General features: G+C 49.0%; 1 protein-coding gene across 3 annotated transcripts in view; it reads left to right on the forward strand.

Moving 5' to 3' along the window:
* Positions 1-15,780, forward strand: part of ITPRIP (inositol 1,4,5-trisphosphate receptor interacting protein) — a 31,164-nt gene extending 15,384 nt beyond the window's left edge. For 2 of the 3 annotated variants that reach the window (XM_073354435.1, XM_073354436.1), the window contains exon 2: positions 9,966-15,780. In XM_073354435.1, the coding sequence (XP_073210536.1) occupies positions 9,979-11,631 (1,653 nt within the window). In that variant the 5' untranslated portion in view covers positions 9,966-9,978 and the 3' untranslated portion in view covers positions 11,632-15,780. The remainder of the gene's footprint in view (positions 1-9,965) is intronic. The other variant, XR_012160076.1, reaches the window with a different exon arrangement.
* The last annotated feature ends 4,683 nt before the right edge of the window (positions 15,781-20,463 follow it).

A 20,463-nucleotide genomic window follows, 5' to 3' on the forward strand; every position in this document is an offset into this window, starting at 1 on the left:
GTGGACATCAAGCAGGAGACGGGGAGCATGTGTGCAATGGCATTGCTCTTTCCCCGTAGCTACTGTTACGGGGCCAGCCAGTACAACAGCAGGGGGTTGCTGTAACTTGCGACCATCTGTGCTGATGAAAGATTGCATGAGGTGCGGATGACCGACTGGCTGTTGTGATTGCTTCTGTCCAATTCAGTGAGCTAAATGGGGGAGCTGTCCAGGCCAGTGGGTCAAACGTTTTTGGCCTAAGTGTAAAAGTTCCAATTGTTCTAGACCAACAGCATGAATGTATGTGACTTAAAAAGCCCAGCCAAGATGTTCTCTGGCATCGACTCTACAACAACCGAATATATTGTTGGGATGGGCGGGAGCGGCATATGCACTTCCTGCCCCACCGTCTGTGTTTGTAGCATAGAGGTTGGAGACAGGCAGCCCAGTGAAATGCTGTAAAAATCCTCCTGAGTGCTTTCCGCGGAGCTGAGGCTTCTTGCAACATGTGTCTCTGTGGCCTGCTAACCAGAACGGAGCAGGCTAGCAGTCGAAAAACCAACAACTCGACCGTGGTTAGACAACTGGTATGCTAAGACCACTGCCCACTACACGGACTAATTACACTGTCCTTGTACTCTCCCATTTCTTTATCCACCTATGGTCTCTGGTCTTATACTTGGATTGTAAACTCTTTGGGGCAGGGGCTGTCTTTTTGTTCTGTGTCTGTACAGTGCCTAGCGTAATAAGGTCTTGGTCCCTGACTGGGGCTCCTGGGAGCTACCTCAGTGCAAATAATTAATACGTGCACAGGAGAGCATAGTGGACTTTCACTGGTGCAAATGGTGCTTAGATGCCATGGTGAGCAGAGCCTTGGAAATACTTCGATAGATTGCCCATGTGATGGTGAGATTGTGTGTTGGATCGAAAATCCAACAAGTAGCACCGTTCTCTGGGGTTTGGCCACGTGCTCCTGAGTGAGTGGCTGTTCTCTGCTTGAGTCAAAATAAATCGGCTGTCTCTTCTATGGGTTTTATTCTTGTAATGGAAGCTACTAAAATGTATTTCATCTATAGATGAAATACTGGGACTGTTCCCTTTTGAAAGGGTGACTTCCTGGAGCTGCCTGGGATCTATTAGAGCAAACAGCAGAGCCGGATTAGGGTCTGAGTCAGTCAGTCTGTTTAGGAGAAGGAGGGGCTGCCTTGTCCTGCATCCAGGACGAACATCAACATTTCCATGAAAATATCTGATTGTGCTACTGGGGGAGAAAACCATCACTTCTGAACTGTTTGCACCAGGCCACTGGGCAGGACGTCCAACTCTGGCCGTGCGACTGACCCCTTCGTGCCTGGGGCAGACTCTCAGTGCCAATGTTCATAGACCTCCTGAAGGCAACAGTGCTGGCAATCAAATGGCAAAACAATCGTTACCAGGCAAGTATCCTTGTCAGACAAAGTTATCCCATGGCTGAGCATCTAATCTGGGGTGGAGTTTCCAAGGCAACATTCTGGCCTCTTATGGGGGAGAGGGTGTGGTGTTGGGAAGGAGTCATCCTTTCTCCCCCTTAGTGTGCTGTAAGGGGAGAAAAAATAGAGTGTTGGAGTAAGAGGGGTGGGCCTGGAGACAAGAAAGACTGTCTAGTGATTAGGGCATTAGTCTAGCACTCAGGAGAATCCAGTTCAATTCCCTGCTCTGCCACAGTCTGTCTCTGTGACCTTGGGTAAATCACTTGGGTTCTCTGTGCCTCAATTCCCCATCTGTGCAATAGGGATATCTTACAGGGGTATTGTGAAGCAATCAGTGTATTTATTCTCACAGTCTTTAGATACAACAGTAACAGCGACCTTATAAGTACCAAAGATCTGGATAGATAGGGCAGGGATGATTTTTATAATGTATCTATTTTTTAAAAGAAAATCTTGACCCTACAGTGATCCAGCTACTAGTGTTTCTTTTCTTGCTTGGTTGTGGTGGATTTGGTTTTGAGACGTTAAAAATCAGAACTACTGACCCAGGGCAGTAGCTGACTGAGCAGCAGAGATGCATAAGTGAATATCTGAGGGCAAGCATAGGCCTTCAGCTTCATGTTTCATGAGGCAGTGCATCATGGAAGGAGGCACTGAGCCAGAGACTGGATAACAAGCACTCTTGGGGTCTATTTCTGGCTGCGCTACTGATCTGCTGTGTCCCCTCTGGCAAGTCCCTTAATCTCTCTGGTCATTTGCTTCCCCAGCTGTGAAATGGAGGTGACACGATTCTGCAAAGAGTGGGTGAGATTTAATATTCGTGAAGCAGGGTGGAAGTTCTGATGGTTGTAGTGATGTTAATTTTAGCAGGTGTAATACAAATTTAATATTGGTTCTGTGTTAAATGGACTCAGAGTTGACTGGTCTCTTAAAACTAACCTACCGTGAAAGTTGTCCCATGCAGCAGGGCTTAACTTGAGGCTTTCCAAAGTATCTTGTTTTAAGTATAGCCATGTCTCTGCCTGGCACCGGCAGTGGGATATAGAGCTCTTCTCTGGCTCACCAGTATAACTCAGTGGTGACTCTTCGGCAATCTGTGTGAAAAGAGCTGGCAGGTGATAGCTGGCCAGTTCCCAGTGCACAGAGGTCCACATCACAGACTGATGGCACTAACTGGTCCTTCTTCATTGGTAGCCTTGTTAGAGAAGCCAAAGATTGAGTCGGCCATGGAGATGGATCCCTTCCAATCCCTCCCCTACCACCGCCCGTGACGTACCTGTTTTGTGGATAAAGAGAAGGATGGGGAGGATTGTGCTAGGAACTGAAATCCAGCACCTTTCTCCAGCACTAAATGAACATAATGTGAGCAAAAGCAAACCGGAGCGCATGCATTAGCTGTAGTAACCCCTGTCCTGTCGGCTACTAGCGCTCGACAGAACTGGTGAACAGCATGCTTCCCAGGAGAGTTCGCTCCCAGGAGCCACAAGAACAGCGCAAACTATCATCTGTTTAACCAAGAGTTCCTCAGAGCGTGATCAGCCCTGTTTATTCTCTGCTTTGGCAGTATCCAAGATGGCAGCGCCCATGTTCCTGTGTAAGCACCAGCTAGTGGGAAGTCCTCGCAGATCTCCGTTGCTCAGTACAAGTCTGGCACGTCTCACTTCAGCATTGGCAGAACTTTCAACGATGGAGGGTTTATCACCCTGAGTGATAGAAGCCAGATAAACACCCCTCCCCTCCCCTCCCCCTCCCTCCCCTCTTCTCTTCCCCCCCCACCCCGGGTCTGCGCTAGGAGCTACCCTCAAGCAAACCGGAACGCATCTCACAGGTGCTGCTGCTTTGTTACAACTGCCGCACTTCGCCAGCTGACAAGCGTGGGTAGGGTGGGAGTGCATTTATAAATATTAGAGTTCTCGGTGTGTTTAAGCACTTGGGTTTTGGCGGTTGCATCTAATCTATCCCAGGCCAAAAGAGCAGCCGAACCTTCCCCCAGAGCACAGTACAGCGCCAGTGTGACCTGCCATGGTACTGCCCCACCTCATGAAATGGAGAGAGTCCTTTGATGAACCTTGAGGCTTGTCTCACCTCGCTTTTGATGTGCAGTGGCTTCCGTGAGACACGAACTTGGGACCTAGTTCTGCAAGCTGACTCCAATCTGACAATGATACGCCGAGCTTGGAAGAACGTACCGGGCATTTCCTAGGTGGGGGACTTAAATCTACCAGCTTAGAGGTAGAGACAAAAGAGGGGAGGTTCCAACGGGAAAACCCAACAGTGACGCCCTCGGAAGAAGTCCCAACTACCCTGACACCAGCAGCTGGGAAGAGGACATGCTGGCATGTTTACTAGGGTACCAACCCTGGGCATTGTGTGAGTGGGATCTTTATCTTCTGTATCAGCCTCCAGCCAAAAAGGGTCTAAGTTTGAAGTGCTAGCTGTTGGAAAGGAGAAGGAACTCTCTATCTCTTCAAGGACCAAGGCAGCTGGGGGACAAAGAAGTCTCTGGTATTGAGGTAGAGTCTCATTTTGTGGAGGTTTGGGGGTTATCCTCGCCAGTGCATGCTTCCACGTGTGCTTCAGCAGCAGCATGAGACTGAGTGGAGTCTTGATAATTCACAGCTGCCCACAGGGCTCTGAATAGCAGCAGTGGCACTGGTCAAGCTTGTTAACCTAGTTCTGCTGCAGCTTCGCCAAACTATGAGCAGCAGCAGAGGCACTGGAAGGAGATGATAGTAGACTCAGGAAGACAGCACTGAAGTAGTTAATACTCAGATCACCTACAGAGACATTTTTTCTTTGCAACCCATAAGAGCTAGAACTTCTACGTATTTTTTTTTTTTTTTTTTTTTAATGAAAACTTAGATTGTGTGGGTCCAATCACTCACTAGGGCCATGGACAAATGGTTCCATCCTCCCCTGCCCTCCAAATGTGTCATTAATACTTAGGTTTATTCATAGGTTTTTAAGGCCACAAGGGATCACTGTGATCACTTGGTCTGACCTCTTGTATAACAAAGGCCACAGAACTTCGCTGAATTAATTCCTGTTTGAGCTACAGCAGATCTCTTAGAGCAGAGGCTTTCAAAGTGTGTGGGATGTTTTCAGAGGGGTGCACGGAGCTGACTGGGCCAGGCTGAAGGCCTGGGATGAGGATGGGGGAAGCAGATGGGGCTCTGTGTAGGTGGTCTCAACTGCCGGAACCAGGTTCCCTGCCCATCTTGCTCACCCACTACCACAAATACAGCAGCCTTCAAAGCAGCACCGTGGGAGCTGAAGGCAGCATAGTGGGAATACTGACCAATATTGACCAATAAGCAGCAAAATGCTTGGCTGCCTTTGTGCAAGAGCTAAGTATCACAACATTACCCACAAAAAGCTACATTAAAAGAACATTATTATGGTTGCAAAGTCAACCACTCCAAAGTTAGGAAATGCCGGAGTTGAGGTTGTCTGCGTAATCTTAATTTGACACCTCCTGAGCCCCTTGCACATATGCATTGTGATACAGTGTTGTGTTAGATGATATCCCCCTGGTTTTTTCCCCACAGGATCCCTGCCTCATTCAGTTCTCTGGACTGAGAATGAACTGGGGTTGTACAGTGAAGGAGGCTGTTGTCTGGAAGACCTCTGCCTCATTTGTTGCAGTGGTAGATTGTCGTGCTCTGTGTGGACCAGCGCTAGAGGGGGGTGAGACACACACTTTGCCAGTGGGCTTCACAGATATCTGCAGAGAGTAGAGGAGCAGTGAGACTCAGGATTCCTGGCTTCCATTCTGCCTCTTCCATCCCCCACCCCCAATCTTGACCTCTTCTGCCCTGCCCCTCCAACCTGCCCCTGTCGTTTCCCTTGCCCAGCCCCATTCTCCTTGGCTGCCTAATGCCAGTCTCTGCTTCTCATCAGTCTCCCACAAGTTCACCCCTCTGCGGCTCCTTGTCCAATCTCTTATCCCAATTGGGTCCCAGTCCTAGTCTCCCCCCACCCTTGTCCTGCCTCCCGCCCAGGCTCCTTGTTGCAGGCTTTTTGCCCACCCAGTGCCCATCCTGCTCAGACTCTAGCTCCTTGTCAGATCTGTCTTTCCATTCTCCACCTTTGTTTCTAGTCCCAGTTCCCCTCCCATCCCAGACTCCTTGTCCCAAACTACTCCTTCCACCACCCCCAGTCTAGCTCTTCTCCCCTCTGTGTTCAAATCAGATGGTTTCCCCCATACTGCCTAGGAGTGGGGGGAGATGTCATTGACCGCACAGGAGAGAGGTTTCCTCCTGCTCTTTCTTTTGGTGCCTGGCTTCACCCTGGCCTGGAGCAGCCACGACAGGGAAAGTCTGGCTTTCCCACTGTCGCCCTGGTTTGGAGGGTGCTCTGTCGCTCTGTGGGGATGGCGCATGAGCAGACTGGGCATACGCAGGCACTGTGAGGGGCTGGACCACGCTCAGTCACTCTGGGAGGCTGGCACATGTAGGGTTTGGTCATAGTGGGAGCTGAAAGAGACTTGTGCATGCTCAGTGAGGACAAAACTTGTGGACATTTTAGCTGTTAAGCTCTAAGAAGCCTCTGCTCTGCAAACTCCCAGGGGAAGTGGGTTTTTCCCCCCCCCCCAACGGCTTGTAACTTGACCAAATTTGGCAGATTTTCATAGGGCTGAAAAAGGCTCAAAGCTGCTCCTTGCTAAATGTCAAGTCCCTGCTACAAAGCATGGGAGCACTTAGAGCTGTTTTAAAAAAAAAAAAAAGTCACCAGAAGGTTGTTTTTTTTTTTTTTAACATGAACAAAACAAGGTATCTTTCCCTAGCCTCGTTCTCAACAATGGCTGGACTCTTTTTGGCTGAAACGCTCTCTCAAAAAATGAAACAGCCTGGATCAAACACTCGTTACAGAAAATTTCAGCCCAAACAGTTAACACTTGGCAAAGGGATAAGCAACTGAAAACAGGGTCTTGTAATGAGAAGGCAGGCTGGACAAACTTAAAAGGTAGTGCTACCAGGCCAGCCCCCCTGTATCTTATCTCTCTCTCTCACTCACACACACACACTCTGAAGCTGCATTTCGTGAGATCTGGGAATGGAATGTTCCTAGTAGCCAGTATCAGAGCTGGTCCCCTGCCCACCTCAGTCTGGAGGGACTGAAACCGACTAAGCCCTCGCTGCAGTAGAAAGTTGTCCTGTGTTTAATTATGCTGGTGTAGGTAACGCAGTACAATCCCCGCTCGTGTGGATGCAGTATAACGGATAAAGATGTTTTGCACTGGTATGGCTATTTCTGCTGTAAGGCACCTTTTTATACTGGTAGAACTCGACCCATCCTGGTAGAACTGAATCTATACTAGGCTTGTCCTGACAGAGCAATGTCAGTTTTAAAAAAAATCACTCTTCCAACCCATGTAGTTACACTGGTACAGCTCTTATGCGTAGCCCAGCCCCTACTGAGGATCTGAAGGCAGAAGTATGGCCTCTGGCACCCTGTCATGTGTTCTGTTTTTTTTTTAATCTCTAAATGTACACACAGTTCTGCAAAAGCACAGTGCCGAGGAAAGGAACTCGGCAGCATTTCCTGCCTTTCCTTCACAAACTGATAAAAAGCGTTTGAGACATGGGCGGGGGGGAGGGGGACGGACGACCCAGCTTATTTTTAAACCGCACCAGGGCGTGAGTCTCATGGTGTCACTGCGCCTCCTGGACTTGCCGCTGTTTTACAAAATGATGAGTTCATGGTAGATGCAAAAAATGAGAAACAATTGGGATTTCCAGTCTTCTCTAGATGAAATTTGTATGTGTGTGGAGTGGGAGGGATGGCTGAAAAACACTGGGAATGAATGTAATGGTTGTGAAGGGGAGGGACTCTTAGCATTGTCTTGAGCATTGCGTGAGCTTCCCTTCTGCAGTTCTGCCAATGCCCCTCCGTCCTGATTTGCTCTCCCCTCCCTTGCTATTCCTATCCCAGCCCTCTCTTGAGCACAGGCTACCACTTATGGATAAATATATACCATCTATTGTTGTTTCCACCACACTGGTGCTCTGGAAATACAAGGAGGCATGGTGCTTACAGTCTAAGTTAGTCACTAATTATGTGGTGCCCTGGGGAAATACATGAATGGAAAGTAGAACAAGAAACCACTGAACACATTTTCAGTGACTTTTCTGTTAAGGCAATATATGATCTTGAGAGGGGTAAGGGTAGTGTGCACTAACCCAATATAGCACCTAGCTCCACGTCATGATGCCGAAATTAATGGTGGTCTCAGTGGGAGCCAGGATACAGTAGCCTGACAGCTGACAATATTGGAACAGTGCCTTCATAGTAAAAGATGGTATCCTCTTAGTATGTATAATATCCTCATGTGGAAGGGCAAGGGGCTACCTTTTATGGTGACACCATATTGTCTCATGACTTGTTGTGCTGTAATGAACTGGCTGGTACGTCTATGAATGTCTATTCCCTACTGGAGAAGTGCTCAGCTGTGTGTCATATGCCCCATACTGCTAACCTAATGGTGAGTCTCCTTACGTTCAAATGTTGGCCTGTGTTTCTGGAGCAGGAGGATCGGAGTTCTAGTCTCTCTGCTGCCATAAGGCACTGAGTAGTAAGCAGGGGCAGCACAGCCCCACAACCATAAATTCCTAGGTGGCATGGATTTGTTACAATATGACCTGAGAAAACCAGGAAGATTGTCAGCTTGTGAATTTGTACTACAGACAAGACAGCCTCTCATACCGTGTAACATGCTACCTACCATTATTGCCCAGAAGCTACAGCAATGGGATCACCATAATACCTACTTAGGATCCACCCCATCCCAATAGTATACATTAGTTAGTTAAGAAGTATTTACTTTGGTTCTGGCTGGCTTTCATTGTATTGTATTAATGTACCTTTATTCTCATAGCAGAGTCCCTTCTTTTTCCCAGATGCATACCTCTTGTGTCTCGCACGTCCACACATACCATGGGTCTGTTGCATCCAAATGTTCCACCAGAAATTTAAAAAAACAACACCATACTCTTCTCTAGTCCTCTTGGATTCCCTGTTGTGTTAAGGCCCAGGGGTAATACTTGGCAAACAAGGAGACCTTTAGAGCTAGTGACTTCCTAGCACCATGGAGAGAAGAGGGAGATCAATCTCCAATCAAAGGAAATGCTACCCCTAAATACCCAAAGAACTCCTACTAATTCATGCTGGCTAGGACTCTGGGAGTTTCACTCAGTGTTGGGTAGATGCCCAGGCAATAGGATTGTGCCCAGCAAAGCTGGGAGTTAATTTCTTTAATATCATCAGCTCCCAGGAACCCCTGGGGCGCTAAACACTCATTCGTTTGCAGACCCAATGCATTATGGTAGCCGTTACAAATAAAGCCTCCCAAAACACTGTGAAGCTGTCACCCCAGCCAAGACTGGGTGAAGGGGGTGTCAGGTGGCGACTGTTGCTGCATGTAAACCGAATGGTACACATTTGGCAGTAGAACAGCATGCCCCAGACCCTTCAGAATAGAGCCGGTTGACTGGGACTGCAGCTCTGAGGAAGAAGTGTTGATGTTCGTTCGGACCTGGCAGGGATGTTTTCCAATGTATCGTTCAGTAATAGATCAGCAGGTGCCAAAATTAAACTGCATGATGTATTTAACACCATCCCTCTCTGGGTGTGAGGAACCTGCCCTGCCCCATCCCCGAGCTGCAGACTCACCCGCCCTGCCTTCTTCTAAATGCTACCGTGTTGTGGCAGCCAGTACACTGGGACGGACGTGCCCCAGCATGATCTCGGCTGTGCAGTGACGCCGTGATACTTTGAAGGAGCGGGAAGCGACTTGGGATGTGCCTCCCGCCCAGAGGCACAAAACCGTGCAACCATGTTCCCACCCCACGTGTGAATGAGCAGCACTGATTGTGGAGATAGTAGGGTTGGATTTAGGCAATGTGAGGCTCTAGGCATGCCCTGCACAAAGGATATCCTTGCCGCCCCCCCATATCATGACCATTCCCCTTCCCTATGGTCCCACCCACCTGCATTGTGCCTCTGTCCTTTCTTAAGGTGGCAATGGTCAACTGCACAAGACTGCGGGGGAGGAGGGAGAGATTTCCAGCCCTCCTTTCAGCCTGCCCACTGTTCTCTGCCTTCAGGTGGGCCAGGGTGTGTTCAGAGAAGGGGAAGACCGCCTCCGCCCACCCGTGGGGGTCAGGGGGGGCAGGGAGAGCTTTCCAACAGAGTCACAATGGAGTGACAGCAGTGAAAGCGTCGTCCTCTGGCTCCAAAGGATAGCAGAGCTGTAGACAACTCTGGGAATCCACACACGCTTACCTGCCTCCTCTCTAAGCCTCTGTCTAGGAGTTCACGAACAAGTGCCTGTGTCTAAGAGGTCCTTGCCAGGGTGTCCCAAAGACCCTGTGTCAGATATTTAGCTGGAGCAAGGAGAAAGGGATTGACCACGTTAGACAAAATCACTGACCTTATTTCACTACTCCTCTGACCATGGGTGGAGGCTGAAATATCTGTGACACTGACAGTGGGTTTTTCTGCTCCTCTCTCTTGCAGGGAAGGAATCGCCATGCCAGCAGGGATCTTCCGGGTGTGTCTGGTGGTGATTACGGCCATCGTCAACCACCCACTCCTCTTCCCCAAAGAGAATGCCACCGTTCCTGAGTACGCTGAGGACATCATCCAGAAGATGAAGGCGCATGAGGAGAACCTCCGGCTGGAGCAGCTGCGTTTGGAGCAAGAGATTGCCAGACAGGAGGCCACGCTGAAGACTTTGGAAAAGGCCAGGGAGCCGGAGGAACAGAACAACAAGGAACCCCTCCCCTGGGACTTGTGGAGCGCCATGTCCATGGTCATCTTCCTGCTGATCGAGCTCTGGAGGCAGGATTACCAAGATGGGAACTGGCAGGAGTCAGCCTGTGAGGAGGACGACATGGCCGTTCTCGGGAAAGCATTCAAGGGCGTGGCCCTCCCAGACAAAGCCGCGTTGGCCAACTTCTACGAGAGGTGTATCCTGGGTGCCACCGGTGACATGGCTAGGAAGCGAGAGTTGGTGGAAGGCTTTGCAGACGACTTGCTGGAGGCCCTGAGGAGCGTGTGTAACCGAGACGCCGACATGGAAGTGGAGGAGTCCATAGGGGTGGGGAGCATGTACGAAAACTGGAGGGTGCACAAGCCTTTGGTTTGCGACTTGATCGTCCCTTTCACACCCCCAGAGCCATACTGTTTCCGATCCCAGACCTGGTGCTCAAGGGAGTCAGTCCCACCGGACAAACAAGGCTACGGCACCATAAAAGTCTGCAGGGCAGATGAGGATGCAGTAGGTTGCATCTGTGGCAAGACTAAGCTGGGGGAAGACATGCTGTGCCTCCTCCATAGCCAAACCAACCAGACCACGCGCAGTGGTGAGATGGAGGATCTGCTGTGCTGCAAGAACACCCAGTATCTGGATGCTGACCAGGTCATGAAGTGGTTCCAGATTGCGATCACCAAGTCCTGGAACAAAATCTCCCACAAATATGAATTTGACCTCACCTTCAACCTCTTGGACTCACCGGGAGCCCTGAAGATAAAGTTCAGGTCTGGGAAGTCCATTGCCTTTCACCTTACCCCTGTGGTACAGTGTGAAGACTCGGATGCCTATTTCATCTCCCATTTCCCCCGCAGCAGCCTAATGGCTGATCCTGTCTCCAGTACTGACTGGTTTGTTACTTTTGCCGTGTACGAGAGGAGGTTCATCCACTCCATCTCCAAAAAGCTGCCTGCCAGTGCCTGCCACCTCAGCTGCCTTCAGATCCTCTCCTTCCTTCATGGAAAGCAGTGTAGCTTAACAGGTCCCAGCAGCCTCACCAACTACCACCTGAAGACGGTGATGCTGCATTTACTGCAGACCCGGCCCTATCAGGACTGGGCCTCTGAGAACCTGGAGGTCAGGCTGCAAGACATGCTGAAGTTCCTGGAGAAAAGCCTGCAGGAAAAGAAGCTCTGCCACTTCTTCATTGGAAACCGGAAAGTGCCCGAGGTGCTGAACTTCCCAGTGGTGTTCCAGAAGGCAGAGCCACTCAACCTTTTCCGTCCGTTTGTTCTGCACAGGGACGCTTACAGAAAGACCGTGGACACGTTTCATGAGATGCTGAGGAACACATCCGCACTCATAAACGAGTACACCGTGCACATTCCCTCTGTGGGACATACAAACATGCTCCACAAAGAATCCCTTTAGCAGGACCAGCGAGAAATGCTCTTCCACCAAGCACAAGTCCTTGGGGCATCGCAGAAACCTCTTGTGGGCAGTTGACTTCAGCGGGAGAGACTCTCGCCTTTCATGGAAACCACTGCAGGCCCTGGTTTCTACAGAGTGGGAGGGGAAGAAAGAAGGGGAGAAACTGAAAGATTTATGCTGTCAGTGTCCCTCCACTCCACCAATGGGTTGGCTGGTTTGTTTTTTCCCATTGTGTACCAGTCTCTGTGGTGGTGACAAGCAACAGACAGGACTAATCTTTTCAGGGGTTGCAATGCAAATATTGGGGGTTATTCAAAATCTCTAATCAGATATTTAGTTTGTTTTTAAAGGAGGAAGGGAAGGGGATGAGAGGGAAACTAAGGTGGCTCCCACAAAAAATAATATTGCAAATGAGACCTCCTGCTTGTAAAAAGCAACAGCCCTGTGATTGCAGCTTGGAAGTTTAGTAACAGCTGATTTTTCTGCGTGTGTGTGGTGGGGTTAAAACCCAGACCCTGCAGATTAATTTCAATCCCCCACGAGGCAGCAGAGAAAGCGGCATTGAAATCAACCATAGTTTTTTAAACTAATGGAAATTCAAGTTGCGAAAGTGCCCACTTAGTAGGACTTTCAGCTGCAGCTAAACAACCTCTTCCCCTTTCCTCCCCCACCCAAATACACACTTCCTGTACCTTGCAAAATCCTTCTCGCTTGGGAAGCATACCGGAGACGGGGGGCAGGATGCATTTGTGATACAATATAATTAGTCTCTTTCATTATCATCCCGGTAAAGGGCAGGGCAGTGGACTTACTGCCTGGGTGAACATATGGTGAGGACAGTGTCCCAGTGCTGTTCTGAAGAACACAGTTGAGCATTCTTTTGATGTTAGCAAGACAGACACAAACAGAGCAGGTTCCTAAGGGACAAACTGTGTTTCCCAGTTAAGCAGCTGATGTGTGTGTAGAGGAACCCACTGATGCCTCTGTGAAATAAGCCCAGATATAACAGTCTTCTAGCAAGGTAGATATTAACCTCGCAACCTAGTATGAGTAATCTAGTACACTTTTTTTTTTTTTTATCCTACCCAGGCAGGCAGGCAGAACAGCTATGGCTAAGGAAGAGAGTGGCGCACATGGGCGACTGGCCATCAGGAGCTTTAAAGCTGGATGTGGCAAACTCTTAGCCTCCATAGTAGAACTGCTGTCCTGTCCCTCCTTCTAAACACCCCCCGGAAGGTCTCCATCCGCATCCAGACAAGACTGCCTCCAGTCCTCCTAAATGCTGCTATTTTGATAAGTTGCTTTTAGGAGTCTCAGCTGGAGGGAGGTGAGACCCACAGCCCTCTGGGACCAAAGCATGGTGAATTTACAGCCTCTTCCAAGCTTCAAGCAACCACAGGAGAGCTAGAGTCTGAGGATCAAGTCTTGACTTCTAAATCTGGTGGGCTTTAAACAATTTTGTATTTTGAGGCTAGGGCTCTTGTCTTGACTGTACACATCACGTGGCTCTCTTTTTAGAAGAGGGGGGAATACTGTCCTTGATGGCTGCCTAGACAGCACCGGTGATGCCACCTTACAGCAGGGTGCTCTAACCCACTCAACTTAGTTAAGGCACATCTGGAAAGTAGATTTGATCCCATCTCATTGAGAGTGACACCCTCTGGCAATAGACGAATTATCCAGCCTGCTGCTGAGAGCGAACCTTGGAGAGAAGGTTCCCCTTTCCAGGAGGAACCATTATCCCACCCTTGAGGATGGATGCCCAAATCCACCCTTCCAGTGGAAAGGGGTCCTGATGTACAAAGGCAGAGGGCATAAGCCGAGAACTTGGGGGGCAGGGTGGTCAACATTGCTTCTGCGATGAGCTTGCAGCCAGCCTCAGGTGATACAAAGTGAGCCATACCCTAGGGCAGGGGTTGAGGGTTATTAGGTGACCACCCTGGTTTTATCTGTAACTTTACCTATGACATTACAAGTGTTTTGGATCAGAAAGTGACTTCTGCATTGTTCAGGAAGGGGGAAAGAAGAGAAAAGAGAAGGGCTATTGGTTAATGGCTGCAGCTACCACTTGAGAAGTGAAGTTGATGGTCTCCACGCCAAATTCTGGCAGCTCTCTGTCTGCACCCCCAAACCATCACATACCAGTGGTGGTCATTTTTTCAGGAGAACAAGAAGACTGGAGTGACAGCACATGTCTGGCTGCTGTAGGTCGGGCGTGAGGGAGCAAGTGCTATTGGGCTTTGGCTTTTATCAGCACAAACCATTAAACAATGATGCGTAATCAAAGGACAGTCACAACTGGCAACTTGGATACAATAAGCAAAAATATAAGGAAGGGTTTAGAGAGCAATAGGGACTTGTAGATACATCAGAAGCTCTGTGGAACATTTTAAAATGAAAGTAATGTGCCTCTGGCAGCGGCTGAGTTCCCAGTGCATTGTATGGTGTCCTCACCAGCCCTATTTTTACACAGACCTATCACGTGCAGGATCTGGTGAGGCAGCTGTGACTTAAGTCCCTCCTCAGTGGGTTATTATTACCGCTAGAGAGAAGTGAAACTCTGTTTGACGTTTCCTGTGAGGAGTCTGAATTTAGCATATCAGAAGCACAGAAAGAAATCCATGACCCAGGTGACACAGGAAATGACATGTCATGGACCAAAAAAAAATTGATACAAGAAATGGGGGGGTGGGGGGTAGGGATAAGGGAGAGAACAAGGCCATTTTAAAACATCTCTCATTTCCCTTGTGTAAAGTGTCAGAGCAAACCCACTTGAAAGCCAGCACGGATGTCTCAACTGTAATTCAGCTCTTGGTGGTTTTTGGGAGGGCTTTTAAAGTTGAGTTTGCAACCATATGCCGGCAATGGGGAAGCAGAACTTTATAAATTACCCTATATTAGCTACATGTGAAGCAATAGCAGGGACTTTCTGGATTTATCTGACTGCTTTGCTAAGGCTGCTTAAACATGAGGTGCTTACTTTGCCGAGGTGGGCATCTTAAAGATGTTTACTGCAAATTCAGGCTAGGAAGGACCCTGCAGATGCCCCTCCCCGTGGGGGAAGCACTCTGTATTCACACAGCATGTTTTGGCAAACCTTGTGCAAGTGATCTCCTTCATAAGCTGTATGGTGCAGCTCTGACGGCTTGAACTACTGGAGGATGGGTGTACTTTGCATCTCAGGTGATCAGACCTTAAATGTGGTAGCAAGAAGAGGTACAAGGGGCAGGCCAGACATCATCCTGCAGAGATCCCCTTCTCATGCTGGGGTATTGCTGTTGCTATTTATTTGCTGGGAGAACTTTGTCACAAGGGGCTAGGGTTTGTTCTCCTGGAGTCTAACCACCTCCCTGACCCCAGATTTATTGCTTTCATCTTCTACTGCAGGCTTTACGAAGGTGGGGGAAGTGATACAGCCATGGACCCAAAGTGCAGCCTCACCTGCAGAAAATGCCTTGTGCTGAAGCCATTATTGCTATTCAAGAGCTGAATGTCTTTTAAGAGAGTCTCTTCCATTTTGGGGGGATGGGACGGGGTTTCACTCTTCAACATGTGTCTGCCATGGGACGTGGCATCTGTGTCTCAGTTCCATGTACAGCTCTTCTGTTTCATAAAGAGAATTGAACACTTGGTCCATCATTCAAGCAGGGTGTAGTGGTTGTTCCACTTGGGCTTTTCTAATGTGTGTTAATGTACAATCTGTAAGACATTCTGTAAGTGACAGAGAGGAAACAGCAGCTCTTACCCTGATCTTACCGGCATAGCTGCTGATCACTGACTGCTTGGTGCTGCTCATGGGACCATACATGGTCAACAGCCTTATTGATTACTTGCCTTTTTGGATACCCTTTTGTAACCTTGCTTGCTTGGAAGGGAGACTGTCCTGTCCTGTCCTGTCCTGTCCTGTATTGTAGAGGACTAACCTAGGAGGATGGGGAACAGTACCAAAAATCTTGCAGCTCAAGCTCCCTCTTCCTTGGGCTTTTTAGAACGTCCATATCCTGTTCCTTTTAAAGGATACACCAGGAAAACTTTCTGTATTAAACTGCTGCTTCTAAAGCAGCAGGTTGTTGAATTTTGTATGTATTTCTCATGCAGCTTTATTTATAATAAAAGAAGTACTAGAAGTCTTGTATGAAATCTTAAAGAAGAGAAGTGTGTGTGTGTGTTTCGTAATCTCCCATAGGCTTGCACAGTTCCCAGGGGGAGCAGCAGGTTGGAGTTTGGACGCCGTGGGCGGCATCCGCAACCCCAGTGAATAAACAGCAAAATCTGCGTTGACTTCAACAGAGGTAGGACTTCACCCAATCAGTCTAAAGTCAGTTCTGGTGTAACTGGGCGTCCGTGAAGTTGCAGCCATTTATATGAGGATTCAACCCGAGCTCCTGAATTACCAGTTCTGCTGGAGGAATTCCATTCACTTTCCTGTCTGACCGGTACCTAGACAGCTCAAAACAAAACCTCTATCTAGTGCGTACTTGGCTCAGCTCCTTCCCTTGAATTTCAGGTGAAATGGCACCTAATTCAGAAACTAACAGTGTGGTTCTCTCTGAAAGGAAAGTGCTAAACAAAAGCAGTCAACCATCCTATTTTAAATCAATAATAAGCTACATATAACAACAATTCTTAACATTTCTCTTGTGACTCCCATCCCGGACTCTCCCAAGTTCTTCACAAGCCCATAATTAAGCCTTGCACCACCTAATGAAGTAAGAATTATGACGGTGTTCTGCACTGAGCAGGTCAGGGAGTAGGATAGTCCTAGTTTCTGACCAAGGCTCTTAGGTGCTGTGGCATTACAAATAATAATGTTACTTACCCAAAGTCACAGAGCCAAGCGGTGCAGTCAAGAGTTGCGCGTTATCCTTTCCCAGCTCTCACCAATGGACAATGCTAGATGAAGAACAGGAGTGTTGTGGCTTGGGTGCTGGGTTTGGGTGTTGACAACAGGCTGTGTTCTCTAGCTGAGCAGTCCCCTATGCTAGCTGTACTCTGCCACTACACGCTCTTCCAGAAGTCAGTTTCATGGACCACAGAAGAAGTTTTTCCATTATTGCTCCTGTACCTGAGAGCTAAAGGATGGGGGCAAAATCAGCAAAAAGAGCCCTTGTGGGGAAGACTCAAAGACCCTGGGTTGATTTCTGCTCCTAGCTCTGTGTCACAGTAAAGTTAGGTTTGGGGTCAAACCGATCTCTAGTCTCATCTGAGAGGTTTCCCCCATTTCATCGATGAGGAAACGCAGCTAGAGATTGTAAGTGACTTGCCAAAGAACCTAAAGTACAGGTTGAGGCACAGTTAGGAGTCCTCTGAAGAGTAGACAAGACCCAAAAGTCCCTGGTTTGGTCTTTCTTTGTGGTGTGACTTAAATATTTGTGATGGAGCCTCTGAGGCACCCAGCAATCTTGATATGTTAGCTGACTTAAGTTCCTCTAGGGCTGAAGAGCTGAGTTCAGGTTCTCTTTCAGACAATTAAGCTACTGCAAACTGAGATCACTTTACTTCTGGATGACAGCATCCACATGGGGGGGGGGGTAATGCACTTTAACTTATGTGCATTAACTTGACACCTTTAGCTGATTCATCTTAACTTTCCTGAATGCCCCCATGTAGATATGACCTCAGTGCGAATATCAAAACTTCATGGGAATAGTTTCCTTCCAGGCACCATCCTCTTTGCTGTAGAGTTAATGATTTCTCTATGTTAAGTTCTAAGCCTGTCCTCTCCTCCTCACATGTCCTCTGACCAACTTCTTGCAAAATAGAAACTACAGTGAACATATAAATTCTGACTTGGTTTTTAAAAGTAATTTGAATGGAAAAATCCCCATGTCTTCCAGTTAGCAGTACTCCTTTTTATGTTCTGCCTTAAAATTATCTGAGAGAGGAGAGATGAATCCTAACTTTTGTGGTATAAAATACTTTGAAATGTTCTTAGCAGTAGGGATAAAGAGTTGAGACCTTTGAAAGGTACAGGAAGAAGGCAGAGCCGGCCAGATGCTTTTGAAACTTGCAGTGGTGGTACTGATGTTATCTAGTTTCTACGGGGAGACCAGATTAAAGTGATTTAAGCTTAAACATTAACCAAGTTCCAGACATACTCATTACTAATTGAATTTAGTTCACATAAGTCTAGATGCTAAAGATCCACACACTGCCCTTGATACCCAGCTGAAGGTTGAATGTCTCAGGCAGGATGTGGAAAACATGAAGAAGGTTCAGCAATTACAACAAAGGTCTTAGACATTCACAGCTCCTTGGGTGGGGCAAGAGTTCAACTAACTTTTACCACCTTCTTTTTTTATGGCCAATAACATTCTATCTGAGACATAGTGTGAAACTTTTTAAGTCTTGTCATTCTCCCTCATCATACTGTCAACTGCAGCCATTTTGGCCTTAGAAATAATGCCCTGCATGCCATTGACAGCTTGGACACCGAATGGTTTAGCCTGGCTAAATAATTTTTACACGGGCAGCAGAAGTGCGTTAAGGTTAGGGTTTGATTAATCTTATTAAATTTAATAAGACTCAGGGTATGGCTACACTGCCGATGTTACAGCGCGGCTGGGGTGACCAGATGTCCTGATTTTATAGGGACAGTCCCAGTTTTTGGGTCTTTTTCTTGCGGTCTGGTCACCCTAAGCATGGCCGCGGCAGCACTGTGATGTGGGCCGTGTAGTCACACTTTATCGCCGGGGGAGAGTGGTGTTTATACTGGCGCTTTTCAGCGCTATATCTTTTGTTGCTCGGGCTGTGTTTTTGCACGCCCCTGCACGACTAAAGTTTTTGCGCTGAAAGTGGCAGTGTAGATACAGACTTTCCCTCACTCCTTAGCCTTCTGAAAGCTCAAGTAACTTTAACAGCCAGGCAAAGAAAACATTCCTTGCCCCATCAACTATAAGGAGCTAGTTATCTTTAGCCTAATGACATTGTCTAACTCCCACTTGCCAACCTGCTGGGCCCTTGGGTTTGTAGCAAGTTATGTCCCTCTGCTCTCTTGTACATTCTCCTTCCTATGCAAGCTCCTCAGATCTAGATTGACAGGTACTTGCTACACAACCCAGCACTACAGAGAGAAAGGAAAGAACCAGAACTGTCGCTAGCTGGGTCAGCCCCAGGACATGACAGAGACAGGGTGGGAGAGGGAATATCTTTTATTGAACCAACTTCTGTTGGTGAGAGAGAGAAGCTTTCGAGCTACACCGAGCTCTTCTTCAGGTCACTGGCAGGGCAGAGAAGGCCAGCTCGCTCTGCAGAATGCTCCTAGGCCCCTGGACTAGGTGGTTTTAGAATGGGGTGTTTATATTTAGTAATACAAATGGGAGCTGCCCCTTTTAAAATAGGGTGGTGGCAAGCGACGTGGACCCATGGCAGGGGCCTTGGAGCAGCATGTGGTGCTATGGGAGGGCTTCTGAGGAGGCCGCAGCCCACCAGGGAACCCCGGGAGGGTTAGACTCCTCAAAGTTCTCCTGCAGGAACCGAGCTGCAGTGCTGAGGGTGCAAGTTTGGCAGCAGAGCAGCCGCTCCAGGCAGCCGCAGGAAGTGGGCAGAGCTCTCCCCTCAGGAGCCCACCCCGTTCTTCCAGGGGAGAGAGGAGGGAGCAGAAAGAGGCCAGAAGCTCAGGGCAGTTCTGGTCCCTTCCTCCTCTCCTCTGAACAATGGGATGGTTCCTCTGCTCCCCCGACCTTGGAGAGGCAGTAGGAGCAGAACTGATGGGGTCTGCAGGGGGCAGAATTGATTTGGGGTCAGAATTAATAGCATAGGGGACGGGGGAAGGCAGAGCTAGGGCAATGAGACACACACACACCACACACGCTTCAAACCACTGGGAAGGAGAAACATGGGCCCAACTAGGGCCACTCTTTTCCTCCATCCAAAACTGTGCGAGGGTGACCCCTCACCAGGCACTAGGATTCAAGCAGTGCCCCTGCTTCCAAGCCAGGCCTGGGAAAGAAAAAGCCCAGGGAGGAGCAAGCTAGACTCTCAAGGACCCACGGGAGCAGAGCCACTGGCTAGAAGCCTCAGCAGGGACCAGGGGACACCTCATCTCAGACTGCTTTCTACAGGTTTGGGCCTTTCTGCCCCCTGTGGTGTTTGACTGTTTGTTCCAACCCCTTCCCTTCAAGGACCCTTTACCTAGTCTCACTCCACATCTCCTCCTCCTCCTCCTCCTTTGGCCCGTCCCTGCCCCATCCCCCATGTCCCTCTGTTTAGCTAAATCCCCTCCCATCAGAGTCCCACCCAAATAGCTTGTATTTAACAACCAGGATACTAACTTTTCCCTGCTCAGCTAGCCCCATGTTTGTAGCCCTTTACCCTTTGTCTGCCAGGTCAATTTAGTTCCATGCCCTGAAGAGCTTAGGGTTGCCAGACAGCCGGTTTTCTACCGGAACGCCTGGGCAAAGAGGGACCCTGGCGGCGCCGGGCAGCACCACCGACCGGGCCGTTAAAAGTCCGGTCGGCAGTGCCGCGGGTCTAAGGCAGGCTAGTCCTTACCTGTCCTGGCCCCGTGCTGTGCCCTGGGAGTGGCCAGCAGGTCTGGCTCCTTGGCTGGGGGGCCATGAGGCTCCATGCACTGCTCTCACCCCGAGCACTAGCTCCACACTCCCATTGGCCGGGAACCGTGGCCAATGGGAGCTGGGGGGGGGCGGTGTCTGTGGATGGGGCTTGCGGTTCCTGGCCCCCCTGCCTAGGAGCTGGACCTGCTGCTGGCCGCTTCCGTGGTGCAGCAGAAAGCCAGGAAAGACAGAGAGCCTGCCTTAGTCCCTCTGCACCGGGAGCTGCCCGAGGTAAGCCCACACCACAACCCCCTGCCCCAACTCTCTGCCTTAGCCC

The sequence above is a fragment of the Lepidochelys kempii genome, chromosome 7 (genome assembly GCF_965140265.1).
Source record: "Lepidochelys kempii isolate rLepKem1 chromosome 7, rLepKem1.hap2, whole genome shotgun sequence".
Classification (NCBI taxonomy): domain Eukaryota; kingdom Metazoa; phylum Chordata; order Testudines; family Cheloniidae; genus Lepidochelys; species Lepidochelys kempii.